This window comes from Heliangelus exortis, chromosome 13, assembly GCF_036169615.1.
Source record: "Heliangelus exortis chromosome 13, bHelExo1.hap1, whole genome shotgun sequence".
Classification (NCBI taxonomy): Eukaryota; Metazoa; Chordata; class Aves; order Apodiformes; family Trochilidae; genus Heliangelus; species Heliangelus exortis.
In genome coordinates, this window is record NC_092434.1 from 8,646,412 (window position 1) to 8,673,866 (window position 27,455).

At 39.7% G+C, this 27,455-nt stretch overlaps 1 protein-coding gene and 1 long non-coding RNA gene across 4 annotated transcripts in view; both read left to right on the forward strand.

Annotated features, from left to right (window-relative positions):
* LOC139802023 (uncharacterized) overlaps positions 1-27,455 on the forward strand; it is a 316,071-nt gene that overhangs the window by 127,177 nt on the left and 161,439 nt on the right. The window lies entirely within an intron of this gene.
* Positions 1-27,455, forward strand: part of PEPD (peptidase D) — a 126,741-nt gene that overhangs the window by 94,966 nt on the left and 4,320 nt on the right. For all 3 annotated transcript variants that reach the window (XM_071756739.1, XM_071756740.1, XM_071756741.1), the window contains 3 exons: positions 1,039-1,187; positions 12,150-12,334; positions 22,926-23,117. In XM_071756739.1, coding sequence (XP_071612840.1) covers positions 1,039-1,187; positions 12,150-12,334; positions 22,926-23,117 — 526 coding nt within the window. The remainder of the gene's footprint in view (positions 1-1,038; positions 1,188-12,149; positions 12,335-22,925; positions 23,118-27,455) is intronic.

A 27,455-nucleotide genomic window follows, 5' to 3' on the forward strand; every position in this document is an offset into this window, starting at 1 on the left:
AGAAGAGTAAAAATAGACAATCTGAACTCTGATGCATGACTTAAGGTTATACAAATAGTGTGTGTCAAGACCAAAGTCTCACATTAAAATGTGCCTTTCTGTAATCAATATGTGATGAATGAGGAGAGGTAATTGCTTAAGTAGTGTTTGGTCCAAATGGTTATTTGCTGATTTTTGAGTCTGCTGAAACCAGTACAGTGCCTTATCAGGTAGGCTCAAGAAGTGTGGTGTTACATAAGTCTAACCTGATTCTCACAAGGGTGTAGAAACCCACTGGCTATTTTTGTGGATTGATTTCTGGCATCTGAGCCATCAGTGGTGAATCACTGATTCGTGTATAGATAAATATGCTTCTCAAGGGGTTAAACCAGTTTTTTTGTCCCCATAAAAGAAAGCACTTAATATTTTTTTCTTCTACCTCTGATGCAGAAAACTGTACTGCATGGTCTTTTCTGGTTGGATTTTCCCATGATCCTTGTTTCTTTAATCCCTGATAGACAAGTTTATCTTAAAGGAAAGTTGTTATTTTCAGCAGTGGCAGTCAGTCTTTATTGGGGATATTTTATATATTAACATCATACATTTTTTGGCACTTAGATACAAAAGACCATAATTCACTTAATATTTCTTTGCTAAGTTTTGAGGTTCAGCTTTTTGATTTGGGTTGCTTAGCATTTCTAAGGAAAGAAATAAAGGCCTTGGTTTATTTATTGCTAAGAGGTCCTGGGAACTGGAACTGAAGAACTTGAAGTGGGTTACTCATGTACTTTTATCTCATGCATTCTCTCAGTGTTTCCATCCAGGACCAGCACAGCCCATAAGGATGTCCATGGTCGGTGCACATACCTTCTGCTAGGAGACTGCAGTGGTTTGTCATCTCATGTTATTTAGGCACAGTATTCAAGTGGTGATTATATGACCAACTACCAAAATGCAGATGATTTTCAGGTGCAGAGAAAGATAAATATCTTCTGTTTCTTCTGTTTTACTATTTCAATGGAATTAAATTTTCATTTTTTCCCCACTCTGTTTCCTTAGCCTGTTTGATATGGGAGGAGAGTATTACTGCTACGGCTCTGACATCACTTGCACCTTCCCTGCAAATGGAAAGTTCACCCCTGACCAGAGGGCCATCTATGAAGCAGTGCTGAAGTCATCACGGGCTGTAATGAAAGCAGTGAAGCCAGGTAAAAGACTGATACATGTCAGCAGGAATTGTCAAGCTTGATGGCACAGTAGGCTGTCAATACAATTATGTTTGGATTCTAGAAAGTACCATGAAGGAACGAGATGACAAAATTAATTTCCACGTTCAAACATCTCCCCATTGGCACATAACATTTTTCATACAATGCTTTCAATGAAATAACATAAACAATTATTAATAAGATAGAAAAGGTATTTTAATCTTCCACTTTCATTTTTTATTTAAATTCCTTGAGTGTAGCTGTGACCAGATTTTGCTCTTCTGGCATGTGTTTACACTGGCATCTATCTTTTCAGGAAGTTTATGCCAAAGGCTGGAGTCAGTTTGCATAAACGTGTGTTATACGTTGGTTTGTTTCAAGCACTTTCTGTAGTTTGCATGTAATCTGAATAGAAATCTTTTGAAATAGAGGATTGAGTGTGGGAAGTATACTCAATTAGCCTTATAAAGCTTTAGAAAGCATGGGCTATTGGGTACTTCACTGAATGCTGTTAAATTGCAGGCAAGCTTATTTATCAAGTTTACATTTTCATGGTTGAAGCATCTGCCTGGCTTGATGAAAATCTTATTTTTCCCCGGTTCTGCTTTCAGAGTAGCAAATAAATGCTTTTAGAGCTAACCACTGCTGTGATCTTGAGTATTTCACTGGTGAAGGTACTTGAGCATTTCTCAGTATTGCTAATAGAACAATTCAAGAAAAATGTACTTCATGCACAAAGCACACGTATCCATTTATTTACCATATTAGCGTTCAGTCATCAGGCCTTGGGTGCATGGGCATTCTGGATTGCCAGTCAGAACAGACATCACTTTCCTGATATACAAGCTGGCAGGAGCACTGCTCATTTGAGCAGCTTGGAAGAGAGCAATAACACTTGAAGCTTATCTGTGAAATGAGACTAGATATTTTGCCAGTTTAATAACAATGTGCATTCTTTATCATCTTCTCTTTCTCCCATGAAGAATCTTCTTCCTGTTCCTCTTCATAGTTTGCTTTGCATTTCAGTGTTGCTTTTAATTTCCTGTAACTTTTTGGCAGTATTTCATGCTAATAGTGGAAAGCTGTTATGATGCTGTACTGAGGATGGTGTAGAGAATTCCTCAGTTTACTTAACACTTTATTTACAGTGTCAGGAAATAAGGACATGCAAAGTTAAGTATTTCTGAAAAGTAGTTTCAAGGATCCTGTGCTAGCCTTGGAAGTTTGAGTTTCTTAGACAGAGAAATAATTCTTGATGGCTGGCAGAAGATGGGACTTAATGTTCTGTTCTCACTGTGCTTTAGCTGTCTTGCCTGTTTAGAAGAATGGTGCAAATGCATTTAAGCATTTATGAGTCAAGTAATCATGAATGTTCTGTATACAGAAAGCAGGTTAAGCACATGCTTTGTGGGCTGGTTCATTGGTTTGGTTTGTTTGGTACCTCTGTGTGGCAAAATGCAACCTGAAACTTTCACACTGTTGAATTACAGATCTGGGCAGAGTCCTGCAATATGCAAAGATTTTCTCCATCTGGAAAAGTCTGCTTTTTCAGTCCCTATGGATGCACCCTTGTTCTTTTGCAGCTTCTAACCCATCTGTCCACTGGTGCAGAAAATCTGGCAGTATCATATTGTCCTATGATGAGCTCTCAAAAACACACCAAAGGCCAAAGAGCAGTTGTTGTCTTCAGAAGGTTAATAATTCCTAGAGTCTTTCTCATTGCAAGATAGGGAGTGAGTTCTTTAGGGAGAGTCACTAACCAAATATTGGGTTACATAACAGTGTTTATGGAAAGACACACATTTGCTAGCAGCCTTTAACTTTTTATATAGTTGTGTGTAGTTCAGAGAACTGCATCCCTTTTTTTCCATTTGTCTCCATATGAACATAATTCATTCTTGAGGGTGCTTTGTGAAACCCTGTCTCCACTTTTTGTGCCCTTCTCCTGATTTGTAGCTTCCTAATCACTTTGCAATGGAGAGGCCTGCCTTGGCTAGTTTCCCCATGTACATCTTTTGAGGAGTATTGTCAATTAGAAGGACAAACCAAAGCAGCTGCTTTGTTTTCCAGTGTTTTCTCTTTACTGTTTGCCTGCTGATTAAGGATTCAATAGTGAGCTTCAAGGCAAGAAATAGAAGCCCAGGGACCTTAGAAGGTGAATGGTCTGTGTTTTTGTACACTAGAATGCAAACTTTGGATGGTGTATGCTTCTGAAAACATTCTGGTATCTGAATATTGAGGCACAGTTCTTTAAGTGAGACTGTTGGGAGGAGGTAGGTTCAGTGAACAATCACAGTTTTGACTGTAACCGATTTTACACAACAAAAAATTCTGTGATTTGAATTCACTGTAGTGGTGTAATTCCTGGTTCTGTGGTCTAGTAACATCTCCCTAACTAGAAAATAGTGGAGAATTTAGCTCAGGTTTGGTAGTACTAAGAGCAGGGATTAGAATAACCCAAATAATTAAGAACTGTTTAATTGAAAGACAATAGCTAGGGTATTTAACATAGCAGATCATTTTACTGGCAGTTGTTTTTGTCATTAGGTTGAGCAGAGTTTTGTTTAGGAACACGTAAATTCAAAATTTGTTTCACAGATGACTACTTTTTTTTTTCCATGACAGTTCTTTAACTTCTTTAAAATTCAAATTTATTCGGTTTTGCTATTATTTTGAATGCTGCTTGAATAATTGTCACTCTATTCAACTAGGATTAAAATTTGTTGGACCTAAGGAAAATAATTGTAACTGTTATTAATATTTATTCTTTCCAGGTTAAGTACGAGGTTCTCATTCACATGCACTGGGTGTTTTTGGCACACAAGTCATTAGAGTTTTATTTTATGTAGTCCAGAGTTGTACTTAGTAGAATGCCACATGGGCACGTTTGTCTGTTGTGCTGTATAAAAGGAGTAGCTCATTTTGATGAATTTTTAAAAAGAAAAGGACTATAAACTGGACCTTTTAACATTAGCACAACAGGGAAGGGTCTAGGAGCACAATCTATTTTACAGTTATAATAATTTCAAAGTGCTTATATGAATTATTCCCACTCAGACTGTCATATTTTGGGCAAAGTACTGCTAATCATTATTAATCTGCTGCAGTTATCTGAAGCAAAACAATTATTCTCAGAAACAAAACAGTAAAGACAGAGGTTGAAGATTATATACCAGTTCCTCTGAAGAACAAATGCTTTCAGAGCATGTTGTAATCAGTACTTCATATTCACAAATTCTGCTGAACCATATTGCAGAAGTTCTTCTTCCCCCCCTTTCAGTGAAGAATATGTTACTGTGTTAGACAGATTGAATAGTACATCTATTTAATATGTGTTTGCAAAAGCTAGTCTGCTCTCTCTTCTCTGTTCAATGGAGTTGGCTGTATTTTTCTTCCTAGCATCAGTGCTCATCAGTAAGTTTCCCTTTGAACAGTGGTTCTCTGAGACTGAACCAGAGAGGTTAGTAACTAGCTTTCAGAATAAATGGTTAAGGCATCAGCGACCACATAGGAAATAAAAGCTGAAAGAACTAAAAGTCAAACAGACAGTTCTGGCAATCATATTGCAATCCTTGATTCTTACAATATATTATTAAACAAAAACAGTGTCCTTGATTACTGGAGTTCTCATTGTTGGACACAGAACCTAACAGTGTCCAGAGTGTCAGTAGCCTACAGCAAGAGGTAAAAGAAAAAGGCAGTATTTTCTGTCAAATTCAGCAGATCCTCCAGTCCCCTCTGTGCATCCAGCAATCTGTTGAAATGCAAGATTTCAGACTGCGAGTCTGACTGCAAATCTCCTGGGAGCTGCTCTCTGCCTGTGACTAATGTGCAGGAGCTGACCCATGCGTACGGTGACCACTGCAACTTTAGGGAGACTAAAATAATGCTGAGTTATTTCCAAGTGTATATAACCAGGCTAAAACAGTTGGGGCTTCCTGCCCTGAAGTCCCTCTTGTCTGGGGGTCTTTGAGCAGCCCTTCTGGGGACAGTGTCTATAGGAGCTGCCCTGGTATGGGGCAGACCTGAAGCTTTCCAGCCTGACTGCACACATGGGACTTCCCACTACTGTCAGTGGTTCTTCAAAGGTGCTGCTTTTACAAAGTAAGTACATTTAGAAATCTGTACTAAGCCCAAATTGGCTTGCATGTTTTTTAGCCTTTCACCAGTGAGTGGGTTTTGATTTAAGGCTATTTTTGAAAAAGAATTTTTTTCCCCCCCAATAGGTTGTAATATTATAACATGGTACATTTCTGATTTTAACAGTGACTTTGGGGGCAGTAAGCTGCATGTACATGGTCTGATGTGCACTGATTTTCTTCCAGTTTGGTATTCAGGAAATGCTCTCATTACACATTGTAATTTGAGTTGCAGTACAAAGTTCATGAGTCCTTCGATCTTGACTCTGCATCAGCTGTAGCTGTCAGAGTACAAACCTGCAAGACATAGATTATGCTGTTTGCTCTGAATCTTATCTAAACAGAATCCTCTAAGCTTCAAAGACTGAGAAGTTTCCACACTGCAACCAGTCCCTCTAAGCACTGCCCTCCTTCCCCCAATCTTTTTTCCTCTTCTTTTCAACGTACACCTATTTGGAAGGAACAAGCAGTAAAATCCATAGCATCTGCCAGCACTGCTCAGTCCCAGTGCTGAATCTTTCCAGACATGGAAAAAATCCAACCTCTTGCTCCAGATCTACATCCATTCAGATTGCTTTTCTTATGGCTTCAGCATGGCAGACTGTTATCTTGATGTTGCCTCTGATGTGTTACGATCATTGTGTGCAGGGTTTATAATGGGGAGGATGGGTTTACCACTTAAAACTTTTGTCATACTGATGCAAAAGAAACATCATGGTACAACTGAATAGCATAATGCTATTCAGCTTTTTGAAGAAGAGGTCTGAATTTTAGAGGCAGTGGTCAGTCCTATATGTTTCCCTTCAGTAACTCCTGTTCCTCTCAGGCAGGTGCATCTTACTGAGGAGTTGAGGGGTGGTTTTTGAAGGAGTCCCTCCTGGTTTGGAGCTGTGTCACTAGGACTCATGGCACAGAGCAGGCTGAAGTCTAGTAAACCCTGCAGTCAGTACTGCATGTATCTGCAGGTATGACACAACAGTCAATATAGTTCTCATCACCTTTTTATGATGGGATAGTTAACAACAGGCTCTTCTCATCATATAGCAGCCAGTTGTAGCCATGCCACCACTGTAAAATGCAGCCTAAAATTGCACCCCTGAATTAGGCACCCGTATAGCCATCTAATGCTGACTCCGTGGGGTTTACAGGTAGTTGCCCACACAGTGTATAAAACTTTGAAGTGCTGCCCAGACATTGTCAGTGTTTGAATACAGTGTTCACAGGTTTCTCATTCTCCCCACTGCAGTTGCCTTACCTGGTGCTGCAAGAAACTAAGCTCAAAAACTGAGCATCTACTGAGTACTTCATTTATTGGGCCAAAAGGAAAAATCAGAAATGAAAATTAAAAATACAGTAAACTTCTCTAGAACACATGTGAAGAGGAAAGAAAGAATGGTTTTAGTATTCAAATGATGTTCTGGGTTGTTTAATAAATGGAGTTCGACTGTAAAACTTACTGGTTTATGTCTGGTACGGTCACTGCATGTTGGCAGATTTTAATCTGTTCCAGTAGATTGCTGGCTGGACAAGGATTGCATTTTATGTCTGCATTTCAGTGACACTGCCAGGGGACATTGGGCCTTTTGCCCTTATCTGTGTACACTCAGAAATTAAATGTAACTAAACCTTAGTCCAGTTTGGGGAGTGGTTACTACAATTTGCCATCCTCATTTTTTTAGTAAGATTGTGACATTTGTGCTGGCAAAAAAACCCCACCCTACAACAACCAAAAAAACCTGCTAAATCATTTGTGGTTTAATCATTGTCACATTACAACCACAAAGTACCCTAAGTAGCAGCCAAAAAAATCCTGTTAGGCCTTTTCAGAGCACTTTCTGACCAAAGTGGCTAAATACCACGCAGTGATTCTAAATTACTTTTGTATGCTGTTTCTGATTATGTTCTCGAATAGCTTCTAATAAAACATCAGAAAATAATCACTGGAATGAAAATACCACAGATTTCACAGCAACTGAGGAATGGTTTATAGTGTGATGTGCTATAACAAACAACTCATCTTTGTAATTCTGCTGTTTAAAATGTTATATGTCCGGTGAAAGATAGAGATGCTTTTGATTTCCAGTTTCACAAGAAGCATTTCTTTTCTTTTCTTTTTTTTTTTTTTTGGGTGGGGAAGAATAAAAATCTTCCTCTTCCTTTGATACCCAGTGAGATCTAAGAGTTCACAGGTTATTCCAAAGATCCTTATATGATGTTTCTGAGTCCTTAAAACTTGGTGTTTGTCTAAAATTTGGTAGGTTTGGCAAATAGAGGAAATATTTTCAAAGAAATAAAACAATACTTCTTTTACCTTTTCTGTCATGGTAGTATCTAAGATTGTCAGATATCAATATCGGGTTTATGGGAATAAGTATTAAGAAAGCCTTTTTAGCTTGCTTACTGTAGTAAGTTTGCCATTTTTAAACACAGTACCTCACACATCTGCAATCATCTGCTGTAGTGCTTGCATGGTATCTGAAGTCTGAGAGCCTCCATAGTGACGTCCTGTTTAATCCATGATCTGTGATATTTCATTATCAGACATATCCACTGTCTGGTCATTGGTGTGTATTCATTCACTCTGTATCTCAAGAGATCTCAAATGCTTTGGTTGCTGTGAAAGGTGGTTTTTGTCTTGGGCTCTTGCCCAAGTACATGCTGCATGGCAGGTAATGAATTGCAACCTAATGGGCCTTGGTAACTGAGCTTTCCTGGGGAGGCAGTCACTGGTTAAGTGACCTGTATTACCCGGTATCTCATTTGGCAGGGAATTAAGAATGGAGCAGACACATTCTCAGCAGATTTTCCTGAGTGCAGACTCAGTTTGGTACAAGCTGTCAAAGTCCAAGGACCCTCCAGCCAAGCTTTCTAAACCTCATCTGTCAGTGGACTGTAAGTGGTTTATAAGTTGACTTGAAGATAATAATGGAATTAACCTTTTTACACAAAAAGCATGTCTTCAACTGTAATAAACTTCACTAAAGCTTAAAAATAATAGTCCTGAACAATATATGAGTAAAATATCCTAGTGGATGATTGGTGGTGGGAGGTTAGTGCAGACTGGTGCTGCAAAACAGTCAGGCCTTGCAGTAACTCACACAACTGATGTTAGAGCCACTTGTATGGAAGTTGTTTTGTTGTGGGTTTTAGTTGTTTTTTAAATGCTCTTTCTTGCTATACAGGTGCTAATATGGTGTTTAACTTCTGCTGCATCAGCTTGTGGCTGGTAACAGAGGTCTCTATCAGACCACCATTAACCCAAAAAACTGAAGTGCCTGAACATCAAGCAACCTCCATGAATTAAGGATTCTTTGTACAAAATGTTCATTCATCATTATTTAGTTAGTGGGTTTTTTTTTATCCACATCTGCAAATTTTAAGCTTAAAACACATCTTAAGAGTTATGTATTTGTTTACTGCATATTGAATGTGTCCAACATATTAATATACTTTATGTAAAGAATGAACTAAGAAACATTTCTTGAATGAGTATGACTTCCTTTCTTCAGTAGATTGTGTTCTGTACACAAGGTAATTGGCTTATTACCATAAAGTAGTTCACTCTCGTAATTAAGTTAATGTTTTTAAGATTACAAGGGTACCAGGATATGTCTGAAGATTTGCGTTTAGATCCCCTCTCTCATTTTTTTTTTTAATTTTTTAATTTTTATTTATTTATTAAATTTTGTTTGAAAAAAGGGGGAAAAGCTGTTTATTCTTAAAGTTTATTCCTAGCATGATGGCCACTAGGTCATATCAAAAAAGAAAAGGATATCACCATTTTTTAAGTGAAGACCAGTAAGGTCACTCCACTTGGTTCTCTAGTCAGCTCAAAAATATCCTCATATTTTGTCTTAGCACCCTAGTAATAGTCTGTGTATGTGTGTATGACTATTGTACAATGCTTGTAGGTTAACTGGTTTGGAGGGGGGTGGCCTAATACTGCAAAATACCATCACACTGTAGTCATAGTAGAATAAAATATGGAGCCAGACAATAGAATGGAAAATGCAATCTATCTATAAACAGTTTTGTTGTGTTTTGATTGATTGTTTGTTTTTTTAATTGAGACTGTTTGAACACCAGTTCACTTGTAAAATAAGATCTGTCCCAGCTCTACCTGCAGCTCCTGCAGCATCCATGAGAGAGCTGGAGCTGAAGTACTTCCCATCTCTAGCAGAACTGATGCCACTGGTTAGGTGATGGTGGTCCAGAGTTGTTCTGCTGGGCTCTGTCTGAAGCATTGCCTTTGTTCCAAGAGAGAGCCCAAAGCTGCAGATTTTCTATCCAGACTCATTATTTGTTTCACAGTGGAGCATTTTCTTGTCCTTGGTCTCTAATGAAATAGATAAGATGAATAAAAACCAAACCAGATGGAGAATGTGGGCTCTGGGCTGGAGGAGGACAAAGAAAAAAGTTATACTTTTTTCTCAGTGAGAGAAAAAGAAAATGTAGAGGCAAGGGAAAAGGGGGCTCTATTGTATTTGCTCAGTGCCCAGAAATACTCAGGATTACAACCACAGCAATCTTTTCAGTTGGGGCAGTAGAGTATTTAATTTTCTGTGTTAAACTTCTACGGACAATTGAATGTGTGGTTTTGGTGGTATTATTTCTGATTAGTTTAATCTTTGTTTCTCTTGCTAGTAGGATAGGATACATCCCCTCTTTAGTCTGATAAAGGTTGCTGTATCTCTTTAAATGGAGCCTGTGGGTTTGGATCGAGATGAATAGCATCAGCACAGCTGTAGAGGGAAGCTGCACTGCCAACAGCAGGCACCTCATCTTCACTTCTCTCAGGCACCTCATCTTAAACTGATTTAGAGCATCCGGGATATGGTTGTGCTTTGTCTTACAGCAAGGGAGTCCTGGCCTTTGTTTATATCAGGAGAGGATGAGTCTTCAAATAATTGACCAGGGTCAGACATTGCATGTGGCTGTGCAGTCATGGGGGTAAAAGTAGAAGACTTGTAGTAATACTCAGCTGAGAAGTCATGGAAGGGATCATAGAAGAACATCTAGTGTCCCCAGAAAGATTATTGAAGACTTACAGAGCAGTTAAAGTTGACTGCAAAGTGCAAAAGCTGCACTGGGAGTTTCACACAGAAATTCTATATGCCCACAACTACAAAATAAACAGGAAAGCAGCTGTGATTCAGTAATACCTCCAGTCTGATATCTGTAATATCAGTGTGATAGATTTCAATTATTTCAATTTATCATGCAATAGATTGGAACCTACTGTGAGATGGCTGTGAAATAGATTAATCTAGAGAAGTGAGAACTGCAATATAATCTATGTTAAAAAAGATAAAACCATAAATTCTTGTAAAATATAGTTATATTGAATGCAGTTGTCAAAGAACAGCAGGTTATAGTAGTGTTTATTTTTACTTACAGAATAATCTAAATTCCTTTTTAAAGGAGGGAAAACACAAAAATAGCACATTATACACAGGAAGACTGCACACATTTTGTGGTTGAGCATCACTCACTTGGGCACTGTTGGCTTTTGTGAAGAGCAACCAAGAGCTTGTCTGGAGCATGGCACTGCACACCTCTGTCTTGTGGTCTTGTCTGGGCAACGGAGATGCTTCTTCAGCTGCATGCATGCAACAGGCTAAAAAGTTTGACCTCAGGGTAATCTGATGGGGAAAAGGAGGCTGCCTGTTAACTCACACATGCTGAGCTGATTCCCAGTAGTGTTAATGGGAGTGCAAAGGTGCATCAGCTTCTGTGGGGATGGTGTGCAAGACAGAGCAGACACTTGCTCTTCAGTTTACTTCTGACCTTTACATCAGAGCCATATAAGACAACTGAATTTTGTTAAAGCACTCCCACAGGATGAGTATATTTCAGCCTTTGAAGCCTCAGTACTTTCATCAGAGAGTGCTAATGTAATTATGATATGACACTCATGTTCACAAGACCCTAGAGCTGCGTGTTTAACTGGATTAAAGCAAATGGAACTTGATGGGGGTTTGGCCTTAAAAATTGCTGGGTTTTTATTTGTTTAATCATGCCAAAATTGAACAAGGAAAATATTCTTCTGCTGTACCTTAGCCCTAGTTGTCTTGACTCTGCAGCCACTCTGTTGATGATGACTCAAAGCCATGGAGAACTAATTAAGACAGTACTGTGTTACTAACAAAAGAGCTGCTTTCTTCCTCCCTCCGCCCCCCAGCAGTTTGTCAAACAAAATTGTATCCTATACCAAAATAATAGAAATCTAATGTATCCTGGCACTCTGTCTTTAGTCAGCCAACAGTATTTTGTAATGCTGTTTCAGTACGTGTATTAGAGGACTTGTGTTTTACACAGCCCATTAACACAAGGGAATCATTAATTTCTGGAGAGTGTCTTTGCCAGAAAGATGTGGGCTTTAAATCTTCTATGTACGTAAAAAAGTACTGTCCATCTCACATGCTTTAAATGGGTATGATCAGCATTGAAAATGGTAGGAAAGTAGTATTTCACACTCTGCATTTTAAATAGCTGCATTTTTCAGTTGAGATTATTTTAGAAAACTCACTGATAGATTTGCATTTGTATAAACATACTTGAATACAGTGTCTTAAGATTCTTTTCGTGGGGATCTGGATTTTAAGGTGCCTGCTGATGCCCTTGTTCATGGTTTTCTGTGCTTTGCATGCATGCTAAGATAATTTTGTATTGTTTAAAGTATTTTTGTGGTAATGTAGTTGCTCTTCCCACGTTTGTTTTTTTTAAATAAAGAAAGGACACATGTATTACAACTGCTTTTTAAAAGTAATCTTTAAAAACTTTTAGAAATAGTTAACTCAGCTGCTTGTTTCTGCTCTCTAAGGGGTCGCCTGGCCTGATATGCACCGTCTGGCTGACAGAGTCCATCTGGAGGAGTTGACTAAAATTGGCATTCTGAAAGGCAATGTAGACGACATGGTGAAGGTTCATCTGGGTGCAATATTCATGCCACACGGACTTGGACATCTACTTGGAATTGATGTGCATGATGTTGGAGGCTACCCAGAGGTTAGTGTTAGTCCATCCTTGCCTGCCTTGCAGATTAACCCCACTCAATTCCACCAGAATTTATACATGATTAGCTCAGAGGTGAGGCAGATGTGCATCTAAATGTGTCTTTTTATTGGATGTGATATTTTATGCAGTTTACTTTAAGGGAATCTATTTGTTATTAGAACAGAAATTGCTAATGGGGAGAAGTCAACTGGTGCTGCCCTTCAGGCATTCCTAGTCTGTTCAGTGTCTGCATACACTGCTCCTCCATGAGTCACCACTGCAGCATGTATCACTCCTATCACACACTGCCACCTTATGCTCTGGACCCATGGCTGTGTCATATGGAAACAAGCTGACTTGAATATATTCCTGTCTTGAACTTTGATCTCAAGTATCAATATGATAGTTCATGACTGTGATCTGGAAGCAGAATGGGTAAAATTCTGCAACTAATGAATCGGAAGATGTTTGCAATGACCATGGAATCCTAGATTGGTTTGTGTTGGAGGGGACCTTAAAGATTTTCTAGTTCCAACCTCCTTGCATGGGCAGGGACATCTCCCACATACTAAGGGGGAATTGAATTTAAGGTTTGAATAAAGAAAGGAAGTTTACAGCAGCTTCAGAAAGATTTCAGAAGGATTTTTTATGTGGTGTGTTTTGGTTATTTGAGCCTAACTGTTAAAAGGCTTTCAACAATACAGTATTGAAATGGATACTGCCTTCTGTCTTATTGAAGATGTTCTTGTACAACAGCCTGAAAGAACTTTTTAGTTAAGGCTTAGGCATACTTTGGTGCTTGGTCATGTTGGGTGAACAGGGTTTGTAACAGTGGCTGTTTCAGGGTTCATTTTCGCAGGCAGGGGAGAAGCAGTATATAATATTTGAGGGTACTCGTAATGTCCACAATATAATTATTGTTGAGACACAGTACTGTGATGACAAACTATTGGCATCAGCTAATAAACTGATATGTAATTAAAATGAAACAAAAATCAAAAGCAACCCTGTTCTCATTTTAAGGTTTCTTCACAAGCTAATGCAGAATGGGTGGAGAGTTTGTGGACTTAAAGATCTAGGACCCCAGTGTTTGATGCTTTCACCTAAATTGTTTTGTTTGTGTTATGAAGAACCTTTCTGAATTTGGTGGACTTACATAAACTTGTTCAAGACTTGCTAAGGTAAAAAGATAACTAAATTCTAGGAACAAGTGGGGAGTGAAAAATACCGTGCTTTTTTTGTTTACTTAGAAACTGTATGCTTTGAAGTATAAAGTAAGTAGCTTAATTTCAAAAGAGAGATTTGTAAAACTGATTTTGGGGAAACATAAAACAACAGACTCCATATACCTTGCATCTCTCAGCAACTTTCAGTACTGTGGCATATGAGTTACAGACTCGGGTTTTGGAACTAGTTTTTATTTACATATGACCAGATTCATAACCATTAATTTTCCAGTACATTATTTAATTTAGGCATCATTTTTCTGAAAGCACACTGATCTTTCCACAGTTTTGAGTGAGCAACCTGGTACAGATAAAAATGCACGTAGGGATTGTATTGTCAAGTGAGCTAAGTTTTCCACTTTCATATTTAATGTATGTAAAAATACCAGAGCTCTGTGCAGACAGAGAATTTTGTACCTGCAAATACTAAAATAATTTGTTTTGTAGACATGCAATTGCACACTTACGTTAAGAATATGTGTGTGGCTCATTTGCTTTCAAAATCCAATCCTAAATAACAAATCCCTAAATATGGGGGGGAAGCATGTATGTAAGCTCACAAATAGCTAAAATCCAGTATTTGCTTAGTTTGAACAAGAATGGATCTGGGGTTCTGCAGAAGAGCAGCTCCTTTAAACTTTCTTCAGAAGTAATTCCAGCTCTGTCAGACCCATGGGTGCTCTCTGACCCAAAGCATGAGGCTCTTTAAATTGGGTTGTTTGACTAAGGTCAAACCTCTGAGGTGTCGGAGCACCTGATAGTGGAAAACCCACAATAAAAAGCCTGTTGATGGAGAAGCCTTCATTAGGCTTCTCTAGTCTGAAGCTCTAACTGGGGGTACAGTCCCTGCCATGGGGGAGAGAACCACAGGGCTGCAGGGCCTGGAAGCACTGGAAGTCTTATGGGGACGTGGTTTTTCCAAGATAAATCTAAATGTGAGCAATTGGGCACCTCTCATGTGATTGTGATGTGTGTCTGTATTAAAAGGGAGAAGGCTTTCTATCTATGTCTTATTGTTTAGAGGGATTTTTGGTGCGTTTTAATGTTTACCAGCTAGTGAGATTTTCACAAGGAATTTCATAAAACCATTTTTGTGTTTATTGTACACTGAGCCCATGCCTGTAGTATCATGTTCTTTTTTTCTAGCTGGTTAAGAAGCAAGTTATTTGCTTTTGGCCGAGAGAATTTCTGGGAGTATTACAAAGGATTTTTTAAAAATAAAAACTTTCCAAGTGGATATTATTCCATTATTTTTCCTCAAGTGTAAACAGTTACATTTGGAATAATACAATAAGCTTTAATTTCCTAATTTTTATCCGTCACAAAGTTTTGTGTGTTCCAAAAAAACTATTTCCAGACATTGTTAGCTTAGATTAGTTATTCATTAGTAGCCAAAGATTTCTTTTTTCAAAATTGGCAATAATAAGTTTTCATCTTTTCCAGTAAGCTGCTTTCACATGCAGCATTGAACAAGCACTTTCTTCCTCTTTGACAAACATTGAAAAAACCTCACAAATTTTCTGCAGGAAATATTCAGAATATTAGAAAAATATAACTTTTCCCTTCCTTATTTTTTGCCGTGATAAAGAATGGTTGGGTTTGGCCATCAATAAATGTGGCTTAGCAACTATGTTTAGGGCGAGATTTTTAAAAGACTGCAACTACCAGTGTTTTCCATTGAAGCACATAAGTAAATGTCCTGATTTTCAGAAGTACTCAGCAGTCAGGAGCTCTTTTGGGAATCGGGTCTCCTGCAGTGTGCTGTGGTGTTCCTCACGGGGAAACTGAGTGTTGAACACGTCTTTGAAAAATCTATCTGCTTTTTTAAGGGTCTAACTACAACTTGAGCAGTTCTGAAAATTCAGCCCCAGTGGTACTAATCACTTCAGAAAATCTGGCCCTTAGTCAGACAGAGCTAGCTTCAAAGGGTGAAAACTCCACTGGGCTTAGCTTCAGCTGTAAAATTTAATCATGGAGATGGTTTTCCCACACTCTTTCATTTGTTTCTGGGTAAGTTCGATATGGGATATAAATTCAGGTTTGTGCCTGTTGCAATGGAGAAAATGTGGTAGGTGATCCCAAATTTCCAGACCCTGAGGTAGATGGAGCTGAAGTTTTCATTTAAATCTAGGTTCTGTGTCTCTAGGTGCTTGAGTTGATTCAATTTCATGTTATATTAATTGACTGTAAGGCTCAGAAGAATGCTAAGTACATTTTATGACTTTCTATAATAATAAGCCACTTAATTTAAGTTAATAACTACTGTGATTTCAACAACTTGTGAATTAAGAGTTTCATTTTGTTTTGACTTTTAAAATTATAAGATTTACCTTAAAGTTGTAATTCAATTCTCTATTCTCACAAAAAGCTGATCCTTTCATTGCTATTCTGCATCAACAAATTAAGGTTAGAAGTTTTTTTGATCCTGGAGTTATCCATGTCCTTCCATTACAATGCAGGCTTGGGGAACATCTCTGCTGCTCAGAGGGGTGTACTAGCTGCATCTGGCTCTAACAGAAATCTTGCTCCCAGATCCTAAATGACTGTTTGGGGTTTTAGGTCACCAAACTTACTAGAGAATACAGGAATGATCTTGTTCCCTTTATTGTTCTTGCAACAATTTTTTTCCTTATGTATCCTACTTCATGCCAAAGCAGAAAATTTCATATTTTTTGTGGTTAGCATTGCAAATGACGCATTAATGTTTTTTCCTTTAAGAAGGAGAGGATGAGGTGAATTTACCAGGAAGCCTAAAGCTGTTACATGGAGACCCAGTGATGCAAATTGCTTCAACTTGGTCATAACCTTGCAAAGCTTTGCTCTAGCTGTGCATATCCAGGCCCTGCAAACATGAAAGAACCTGCATGGTAGGCACTTGAATGAGCAAACAGTAAAAGGGCCTCTGGTTTTAGCTGTAGGTTTTGTTCTTGTAAATGATTGTGCACTCTGAAAAACAAATAGAAAAAACCCTGCTGCTTCTACTGCATATGTTCCCCTTGAATCACTTTCTTTTTGATTCTTTGAATTCCTGCATAGCACAGCTGTATGGTTGTGTGAGCTGCTAAGCAGGCAGAGTACAGGAAAGAAACAAATTGGTGAAGATTTTCAATTCTACAGCATTTCCCCACAGAGCATGGGTTTCCATGAAATCCATGGTGCTTATTGTTACCTCTTGGGTCAAACACCAAGCAGGAGAGTTTCCTGCCGCGTGAGATTCTTCAGTGGGATTTCAGCCCTCTCCAGAGTTCAGTTGATAGATGTTATGTGGGCTCAGAAACATTGTAATTAATTCCCAGCAGCTTTTCCCTCTGAGGACAGATGATGAAGTTTGGGCGTTTGTGGGAGTTTAGGACTTAAACAGAGGCAGAAGAGGAGGGAATCCTCAGGTGCTGTGTTCAGACCAGGCCCTGTCCTGTCACAGGGTTTCCCTTCTCTGAGAGTTACATACTTAGGGGTTTTTTTGTTGATTGGTTTGGCATTCATTAGTTCTGTTTAATTTCTTTGAAAGAGCTACTTGCTTATGATTGTTTTACTTGTTGAAGTTTGTTGCAAAAAACTTTGTGTGCCAAGAGAATTTTATCTGACTAGTTATCAAATCTTCCTGAAATTTTAGCAGAGGCTAACAGCCTGTGTGGTTTTTGAAACATCCATTCCAGGCACAGGAGGAAAACCAAAATTGTGGATTTCTGCTTTCAATTACAATTTTCAATTAAAAGTAAGGTGTGACATGTATGAACAGCTATGGTTTAGGGGTTTCACTGTGCAATTTCCACTAGTATTAGTATCAAAAAAAAGAAGTCCTTGCATTTAAGGCCATTGTCTGTGGACGCGTTCTGTGTCAGAAGAAAACCTGTGCGTTAGATTTTAAACAGTGCATCATTGGTCTCTTTTCAAAACACTGCTCCTGGTAGCTCTGGCAATTTTTTTTTCTCATGTCTTCTCTATCTAAATATTCTCCTCTTTTAGGATTATATTGCAGTTGTCAATTTGGTGGTTTTTACTATGTGCTATTTCTTTTTTTTTTCCTCTTGATTATATTAAGGAAAAAAAAAAAATCCGTATGTATATTCCATTATGATAGCAACAGAGGTTGGTGACATCTGAAGATCAGGAAGCAAAAATGACTTAGGAAATGATGCTCATAAGCACACTGTAGCAATGGATTGAAACTTGGCTCTATCTGACCCCCCAGCATGCAGCAATGGCTCCTGTAAGGGGCAGGAGATTCTTCATCATTCTCTGCAATAGCAGGAAAGTTACTCAGCATCTTAAACCCGGTACCACAGTTAATACCTAGGAGAAGACAAAGATGTCTCAAATAAAAATAGCCTGTTAAACATTGTGTGCCCTCCATTCCCCCAATATTAACTTTGAGCTGTGTCCCAAAAGCTCCAGCTAGTAATTAGATTCTCCTGCAAAAGTGGAAGCTTTGACTTGCAAATGCCACAAGTGGTATGTGATGCTTGGGGCATATTCTCCTGTAACCTGCTGCTGATTTGAAAGGTAGTTCCTTCAGATGACTATAGACAGCTCAGGCTGCAGGGAAGAAGTGGGATAGATTGAATAAACTGATGTTCATTAGTAGCACTCAGAAAGAGAAACAAGGGTTTAGAGGAAAGGGACTAGGAGACAAGTGAAATGGAATTCCAGACATTTATTTTATTAGCTGCATAGGACTCTCTTCTTTTTACAATAAATGAGCTAATTAGAAGTGGGGTATACACAGTGGGATATTAGGGAAGAGTGAAGGAGATGAGATTTCACTTCAGTATTGATTTCATATAATCTCAATAAAATGTTAGTATTCTAATTTAAATACTTGATTGCACTTAGCTTGGTAAAATGGTTAGGACTTTGCTGTATTGGATGTCATCCAACTGGGACAGTCTTATTTGTCAGGCTCTAAAAAGTTCTGTGATGATTTAGCTGGAAAAAAAGTATTATACAGTTTGTGTCACCATATGAGTTTTGCTGCAGTTCGGTATTTGCCTTTATGAGTAGCTTTGGTGATCTCTGCTCTGGCTGTGTTTTGCTGCCATTGCTGGCTTCAGGAAACTTCTGGGTGATGCCAACTAAGCTTTGCAGCCCCTGGTTTAGGAGGGAGGGTGTTCTTGCATCTCTGTGCTTGTGCATCCCCAGCTAGGGTAATGGCTCCATGGGCAATGACCAGCAAGCACAGAGACATCACCTGTGGCTTTCTTCTGTTCTGATCCAAAGACAGACCCAAGATCAGACTCAGCCCAGTGGGCTGGAGCTATTTCTGCTTCTGATTGCTTTGCTTGGTAGCTGGTGTCTATGGGACAAGATCCAGCATGATACATATTGCAGTTCTTCCGTGGAAAAAGCAACATATATCCCCATTAACCATGCAATTGCTTATGAACTGTCAGTAATTCATCTTCAGACTGATGTGTTCTGGGGATATTGCAACTTCTAGTCTTCCATAGCCACTTTTCTGGGAGATGGGCATATTTGCATCCTTCCTGATTCCCCACTTATTCCAAAAATAGATCTATATTTTATACTACTGCACACTTAACTTAATTTGAACTTTTATTTTGCTTTCACAGTAATGAAATCAGTTTACATAATAATTCTCCTGCTCCCTTGACAGTCCTTATTGCCTAGACATGCTGGATTTTGTTACCTTACTTGAACCATTAATTGGAATCTGGTGTTCTTGGCAGGAGTACAGTCACAAATGACAGTGTCATACATCTGTGCTTACTGTGGGAGGAGTGTCTCAATTTTAAAATGTGAGCAGAACCTCCAAATAAGATCAGGCTTAGAAAACAATTTTGGATGTAGTCTGTTGCTGCAATATACAGGAAAACAATCAGTTCTGCAAAAATTCGTTTGCTCAGAATATCACTGGGACTCTATTTTTAGATGCCTGGGTGTTAATATTTTCTAAATTATTCTCTACACTTTTTTTAAGACAAATCACCAGCTTGTGCTTTGGAGTTGTACAGCACTGAGTGCAGCAAGGTCCTGCTCCATGGCCAAGCCTCCAGGATATAACAGTAATAGAAACAGATATCCACACAGCTGCTGTGCCAGTGTTCACTTTTTTTACTCTTCGTTTCATCTTACTACAAAACATCATCATGGTTATTGTTGATAACAAGGTGTTAGTTGTTTAGCTGCAAAATAGAGGGAAGTTTCTTCATCACAAAAAAGAAAATACATTAATGCCAGAAGAATCATACTGGTGAGTTACAGTGTAAGGCTTTGTTCTCAGCAGGGTTTGAGTTGGTGGAGGATGGCCATAGCCTTGTTTCAGAGCTATCACCTTCTGTTTGTGGGTGGTAGTGTTTCAGTCACCAAAAAAAATGCTCAGTTTGTTCTACCTTTCGTAAGCAACTGAGGCATACTGAGAGCTCTCAGCTCCTGGACCTGATGGCCACGTTGGCTACTAAGATGGTGGTTAGAGGTCTGATGTGATTTGGGCTGCAGAAGAACATTTGATGTGTGTTTTCATCCAGTGCTGTTCTCAAGGAATTTTGTCGTTTCCCCTACTTGATCACCTTTCCCTTTCCCCACTCTGCTTGTTCCTTGTCCCAGTTCTTGTTGTCCTTCAGCCTTGCAGCAAGTTGGACTGGGGCTGTCCTCCACTTAGGTGTGTGTGGCCAGGTACACTCAATAGTCTGAATCTGTCTTCATCCAGTTTGCTCAGCTCTTGAGGAAAATCTCACTAGCCTCCATTACAAGGGAACGTAGTGCTTCCTTGCTGCAAATCCCCACACTGGTGTGGGGTGTCCTGCTTGCAGTCTTTGAAAAGCTGAGCAGTGTTGCCCATTCTCTGGAGGCCCACTAGAGATGCTTTAATGGAAGAAATATAGAGCCACTGCCATTTATGCAGTGGCTTCAGAGCCTGGAAAATCCAAAGATCTGGAGATGAAACCAAGAACCGACATAATCTAGAGCTGAAATAGGATAAGGAGAATATCAAAAAGAGTTCTAGAGAAGAAAATTCCTTCTAGAGAAGTTAAAGTTCTATTTTTGGGGGAGCAGGAGTATTCCAGTCCTCGGGTGGCTGCCCTGCTGTCAGGCTGGAGAACCTGTGCTGCTGAAAAAATTTTCCAAACATGAATTCCCAGGTCTTCCTCCTGGGTTGTAATTGTGTTATTAGCTTCTTGGAGGAAGTGCTAAAAGCAGAGTCAGTCTACACATTGCTTTAATGGCTGTACAGAGGTACCTGGAGTGGGCATCAAGACTTGATCATCACACCTGGAGGTAAATCTCATTTGTTTTAAGAAAAGGCTAAAAAATGCAGACACTGTGCCAGGGCTGCCTTCGGAGGATGTTTGCCATTGTTTTCCTCACTGCACATTCATCTTTCTAGCATCTTTCTAGCATCTGTCTTGGATTGACTCACCCAGAAAAGGCATTTACAAGTAGAATTGAAGAGCTGTATACTTAAAAGGCCAAATATGGGTTGTTTGTTGTAAAACAGCCGATAGATAGTTGGCAACACACCAAAAGGTCCAGACACCAATGTAATTGTTTACAGCTCATGGAGAGATTAATCCACAAGATTGGATGCCCTTGTTTCCTTTACACATTACAATGAATGTGTGAGATGCCAAAACCCATGGGGCATCAGCAGAAAGAAGAATGGCTCAATTTCAGTGCAGTTATTGTTTCAAGTTCAGAAATATATTGATTCTCTTTGGGTTTTGATAAGAATATAAATGCAAAGAGCCTTGCTTAATATCAGAGTATTCTTGTTTCCTAGCCTCAGAAAAACAAAATTGTGCTTTCTTATTTTACTGTAATATAATGCTCTGCAAAATTCAGATCAAACGTGAGTGAAAATTTATCAAATACACAATGAAAATGGTCAGGGAACACTTGCTGGCTGGTGAGAACAAGTGAATACTCCGTGTCTCTGAAAAAATGGTAAGACTTACCTGCATGTCCAGGCTGTTGAGATCTGGAAATGGCTGTTGTAAGATGCATTTCATTTGAACAGAAGCTCTGCTAAGGGAAAAAAGCAGCCCTTGGGTATTGCTTGGGTGACCAGTGAGAACACACACCCTTCTGAGTGGCAAGCAGCATTTCTGTGAAAGAGGCTTTCCCTGAACTGGAAGTGGAGCTCCAGAGTGAACAGTACTGTAGGGAAAAATACACCTTGAAGAGCAAATGATTCAGTGAAAGTATGGTTAATCTGCAGGGGATGCTCCTGCATTGGTGTGGCAGAAAGGGCAGAGTGCAACCAGGAGGGGAGGTGCAGCCAAGGTAACCCTGGGCAGGGTGCATGTCCTGGAGTTCAGGTTTGTTTCATCTTCATGATACCAGCCACACTGCTAGTAATCCTGGAAGGAGCCACCCCTTCTGCTGTACAGGAAAATTACTGTGACTTTGGCCAGAAGCAACATTTGGGTATGCTACCAGATGCATAGCCTCTTGGTCTTGCAGACCTGTTAACCTCTGGCTTACTGGCTGAAGTGGAAAAATTTTCCTGAGCAGAGTGTGTGCATGTATACAAGCTGGTGGGCCTGTGAGCTGTTTACTGGCCATCACCATATTTTGTTGATGAATTTTGGTACAGTTACAAAGAATATTAAAAAAGCTAATGGGATTGAGATATATTTATTTGGATGTTGCAATACCTGGCACATTTGGGGGAAGAAAATTAATATCCTGAACTAGTCTTTGCAGTGTTTCTAATTCCTTGACTGAGCACGTTCTCATATATCATTTGACTTTACCAGCTTTTGGGAAGAAGAGCATGTTTTGCTAGTCAGGACATGTTTTGACTTAGTTTTTAATAATATCAGTCAGCACCATGTTGCCTGAAAGTCTGAATCTGACAAAAGTTTAGTTTTAAATGGGCTTCTTTTATGAGGTCATGTGTAGACTCATTGCTTCTGAATCAAGATCATAAATGGGTAATTTTAATAACATTCAGTGAGACTAAGTATTTGCATATCCCTGGAGAAATTGTTCTCTGCTGCATAGTTTAGCTATTTCAGCCATGATGTGGAGGGGGCATTTCAAGATTTGCGTGTCGCTTAAAATCCTGTACTTGGCAAGGGAGAGAATGGAAAGAAATAGTACAAGTAATTACATTCTCTCCGCAGTGCAGTACTTCTCCCAGGGTAGCAAGTGGCAGTACCAAGAATAGCCAAAACCAGTGTAAAAACCAGTTTGGATGTTGAGTTGAAAGCTGGTCATCACTTCTATGAAAGCTAAATGAGGGATAGATAAGAGAGGGATAATTGTATCAATAACTGTATAACAGCATAGTTTCACTCCTTCCCCATTATTTTTTGCATTTTGCATGTCTCATGGAGCACTCAGTATGGAGGGTCTTGATGAAAGGTGACCACAGAGTGTCCTTCTGTCTGTCAGAAGTACTGTTTCCTCCCCAGGGAGTGGAACGCATTGATCTGCCGGGGCTCAGGAGCCTGCGCACTGCCCGCAGCCTGGAGCAGGGCATGGTGCTGACCATCGAGCCAGGCATCTACTTCATTGACCACCTCTTGGACCAAGCCCTCCATGATCCTGCACAGTCCTGCTTCATCAACAATGACGTCCTGCAGCGCTTCAGAGGATTTGGTGGGGTAAGTCTTAACCAGATGGTTTTCTGGGGAAAAAAAAAAAACAACAAAACTTTAGAAGTTATGTATTGCATATACCACTGTTCCTGAAGCAGCATCTTGGGCCATTTGACCTCACAAACAAACTGATCTGTGAGGTTTTTTTATTTCTCAATGTGGTTTCATACTTGAGATATCCAATTAACAGTAGACCCATATTTTTTTATTGGTTGAAATACCTTCTGTCTGCACTGTCCAATGATTTGCCAGGTAGATGCTTTGCCTCATGTGAAATGTGTATGTTATGAAATATGAGACCAAGACCCATATTCCAGAGTTAGCTTCCTTGACAGCAGCACAGCCCAGAGCTCCCTCCCAGGGCAGAAGACCCTGATGGTGTTTAAGCCAGGGAGACAGTAGAGAAAAACAGCAGTAATTGCTCTTGCTGCACTACTACCAGAGCAGCATGAAACTTGTGAATGTGAAGCCTGCCCTGTTTTCCCAGGTAGCAGCTGCACTGGCTGGCTGGGGAGGGATCTGGGCCACCATTCCCATGAAGGCAGCTGCTGTGCAAGTTTCTCCAGGGCACATTTCCCATTCAAAGCCACCACCCTCACAGAGCATTTAGCATCTGCAGTGGCTTCCAGTGGGTTTTCATTTTAGGAGGGTGAGCATTTGAAGGGTGCTGCATTGTTCTCCCAGCTCCCGTATTCGTGCACAGAGAAGATAGAGCAGGCAGCTGCAATGCCCCATCCTCCTCGTGGCTTTTCTGCTAAGTCTCAACAAAGCTAACAATCACTGGCAACGACAGGGATTTTCTGGTATGAAAAGTCACTCATTAGAAATTGTCTGCTGCTGCCATCGACTAATTTATCACTGTATGCCAACCGTGAGAGGATAATTACAGTAACGCTTTTGGTCTGAGCTGGCTTTGAGCCATGGGTGCCCACAGAAAGGTGGCGTTTGCCTTCTCCATTTGTGTGAGCCAGACAGGCTCCTGGGCAGCTGCCCGTGGAGGCTCCTCGTGTGATGTGTGTGCAGTCTTACTGAGACACAGGATGTTACCCTTGCTGGTACTGAATTCACTGCTGAGGTTTGGGATGTTACCTATCTCTGTGGTGTTATCCCAGCCAGCTGAGATACTGGTGAACAAAAGGCATAGAGCCCTGAATTTTCTAACTATGAGCACATTATATATGGCACTGGACTCACATTTAAAGGAACACACTTGTGTAGCTTGACACTGCAACAGACACAGGTTTAACTGTCTTTGCTTTCCTTTTAAACACTGTGAGTTTTTCAGCAGTTGAATTGATTTCTGATGAACTTTCTCTGGAAATGCCCATGTTTTTGCTTGACCTGCTGTGAATGCCCACTCCAGCTCTGCAGCTTGAGGCATGCACATGGCTCACCTGCTGCCTGTGCTTGAGTGGAACAAGAGCTGGCAGCACAGGATCTCTGCCTTGGTGATAAGTTGCTGGATCAGGCACTTTTGTTCCAGAGATTTTAAGCAAAGTATATTTCTCCCCTGTTTTTTTGCTTAGCTTCCTGTAATGATGACTTGTAAGGAGAGCTAGCCAACAAACTTTGGTAAAAGGCGGAGCTGCCCAAAAACGATTGAGCAAAAATCTAAATCTCTGATCCCCCTGTGAACAATATATTTTACTTAGAGAGAAAAAAATAATAATAACACACATACTCTGAGCCAGATGTTGTCACTTGATTTTGTCCAGGAGAAGAAAAGAAATAAAATCTGAGACTGAAATACATCTGAATATTTTTGAATTTTACACAAAAGCTGAATTACAATGCAATCAAAATTAATTTTTCCATCTTTACAATTCTGACTTTATTCTGCATAAACAGAAGATGCTGTTTGTGCTGTGTAGTGTGCTTGGTTCTCTACATGCTGGTTCATTCTAGTTTATCCAGAATGAGTATTTCACTCAAAACATGTTAGAAAACTTTGTGATTAAAAAAGCTTTGTGAAGCCCATTTTTTTACGGACAAATATTAATAGTACAGGGGTGTCAGTTCTAGCTAAAGAGCTCACTACAGACAGTCCAATCTTCCTTTAAGTTTCAAAGAAAACTATATTCTACAAAAGGAAGTATTCCGTTTCCCTCTGCAGAGCTCAGCACTAATTAAAATGTTCTTAAGTTGGTTTAGTTTAATTCACTTCAAAAATGAACCTACATTAACCAAAGTAACACCACTGTAATTCTGAGTAAGACTGTCCACACAGGGGATTTGTGGATTTTAATGAGTTCACCTTGAATTCATGCCTTTTGGGGGCTTTGGATAATTTTCTTGTCTCTGACAAGTCTGTGCATTGAAAAGAGATTTTTTTTTTTTTTTTGATGTACCAAAACGGGCAAGACTGTGGCCATTTGTTGTAATTCCTGCTGCCTGCTACTAGCCATAAAGAGACTGTAAAACTTGCAAGAGAAGGAAGGGATGAGAGACAACAGGTTTTCCTTTGCCTGCTCTGCGCGGCTGCTGGTGGCAGCACCAGCACAGCCCCTGCACACGCTGTCAACAGGTCTGTGGCCATCCCGGCCTTCTGGGCTCTATCTGCTGCTCCAGGGATCTTGTAATTTGGGCTTTACCAAACAAAAGCTCTTCTGGGTCAAATACAGAACTCTCTGGAAGGGGGTATGAAGTTTTGCCAGGGGATCTGCTTCTGAGGGCACAGGCTGCCCTGTCCTAAGCCCTAAACTCTTTACTTGGCAGCTCTTGAGTTCCGTCCTTTGCGAGCTGCCTCAGCCTATTCCAGGAAGTCACTGAGTCACACGTACTTCAGTTCTCCATCTACAAAATTAAGGTCCCATTTACTGAGGTCATTAATGCTGTGGGGCAAATGCTGCTGTTGGGTGCCAGCACAGCACCCGTCCTGAGGCACCTCTGCTCTGCCTGGACTCTGCCCACCCTGCTCTCAGAAATCAACATAGCTGTGCAAATAGAGGTATGTGTGTGTGGTTGGATGTATTGCTCAGGAAAAGCTGCTGATTCCTCAGGGAAGGAGAAATACTGACTCCAAGTGCTGCCCTTTATGGTTTGACATTTCCATTCTTCATAAGCTGATTACTGATTCATGCAGTTCATATGATGTTTTCTCAAAGACCCAGTAAAACCATTCAAGCTTTTTTTTGACCTTAAATACTCAGTCTCTGTTCCCTAGGATTGTAGAGTTAGCACTAGACTTAATGTGTGAAGACTCTATGCAACTTACACAAAATGCTGAAAGAAAGCTAAATGTTAAGTGAATTGCTCTATTTCATGTGCAGATTTTCCTCATTTAAAAGTTAGATTTACAAAGCCCAGGACCTTGAAGGTCCACCAATATTACAATATTTTTCAAAGCAGTAGTACTTCCCTTACTCGGGAACAAATGTTAAACCAAATAAAAAGCAGAATATTCAATCACTTCTGCCTTTGGTTCACATACCCATGCAGTTCTCTCTGTCCCGATTTTTCTTTTTCAGAAGGTTGACCTCTGTTTCTGGATTTATGGTGCATGTGTGTTGTGGAATGAAGTAGTTTACTAGGCAATGAACATTATACTCATTTGCATTTTAACATTTCATATTATGCAGCAGTAATAATGCTACACAGCATTTTTTAAAAAAGTTTTCATAGGAAAGCAGTAGTCTTAATGAAATACATGGTTTTCTTTAAAGTTCTTTTAAGAGAAACAATAGTTGTATGAAACACAAAACCAGCAATGAATTGCTTATAAATCTTCCATAACCTTCTTCTCTTAAGTTGTCTAATTAACATTATTAGGTTAAAGTAAGAGCAGTTGTTTCTAATCTGTATTTAGCTTATTGCTAAAAGAAGCTTATTGCTTCTTTTTGGGCCCGGATGAAGGGACTGTTTGTCTGAAGCTTCTTTTTCCAAGCATTTAAGTTGATCTAATATAATGCATGGCCTCACCCTACTAATCTTGATGCTGTTTTATAAAATATTTGTATGTTGACTTTTAAAATGCAGTGGGTTTGACATGAGGACCTGCTCATGAGTGCACTATGAGCTGAGAAAAAAGTCACTGTGTAGCACAGAGCCAATTATAACCTCTATAGAAAACATGGTGTTGCCCTTGGTGTAAGGCAGTAACAGGAAAGGGCCTTCCCCAGCCCTTCAAGGAACCCGCCTGCCCCTGGATTTGACCTAAGGGCAGCTCCATTTCCTAACAGGCCCCCTGAAATAGAGAAGTTGAACCCTACTCATGGTAAGTTTGCTCTACTACAAATTATTGGTGAATCAATGGATGAGTCAAATCCCCTTGGCTACATGCATCTGCCTCTGTAGGATACCAGCTCTGAAAACAGATACATGGGTTCTTCAGCTGGACAGAAGCAC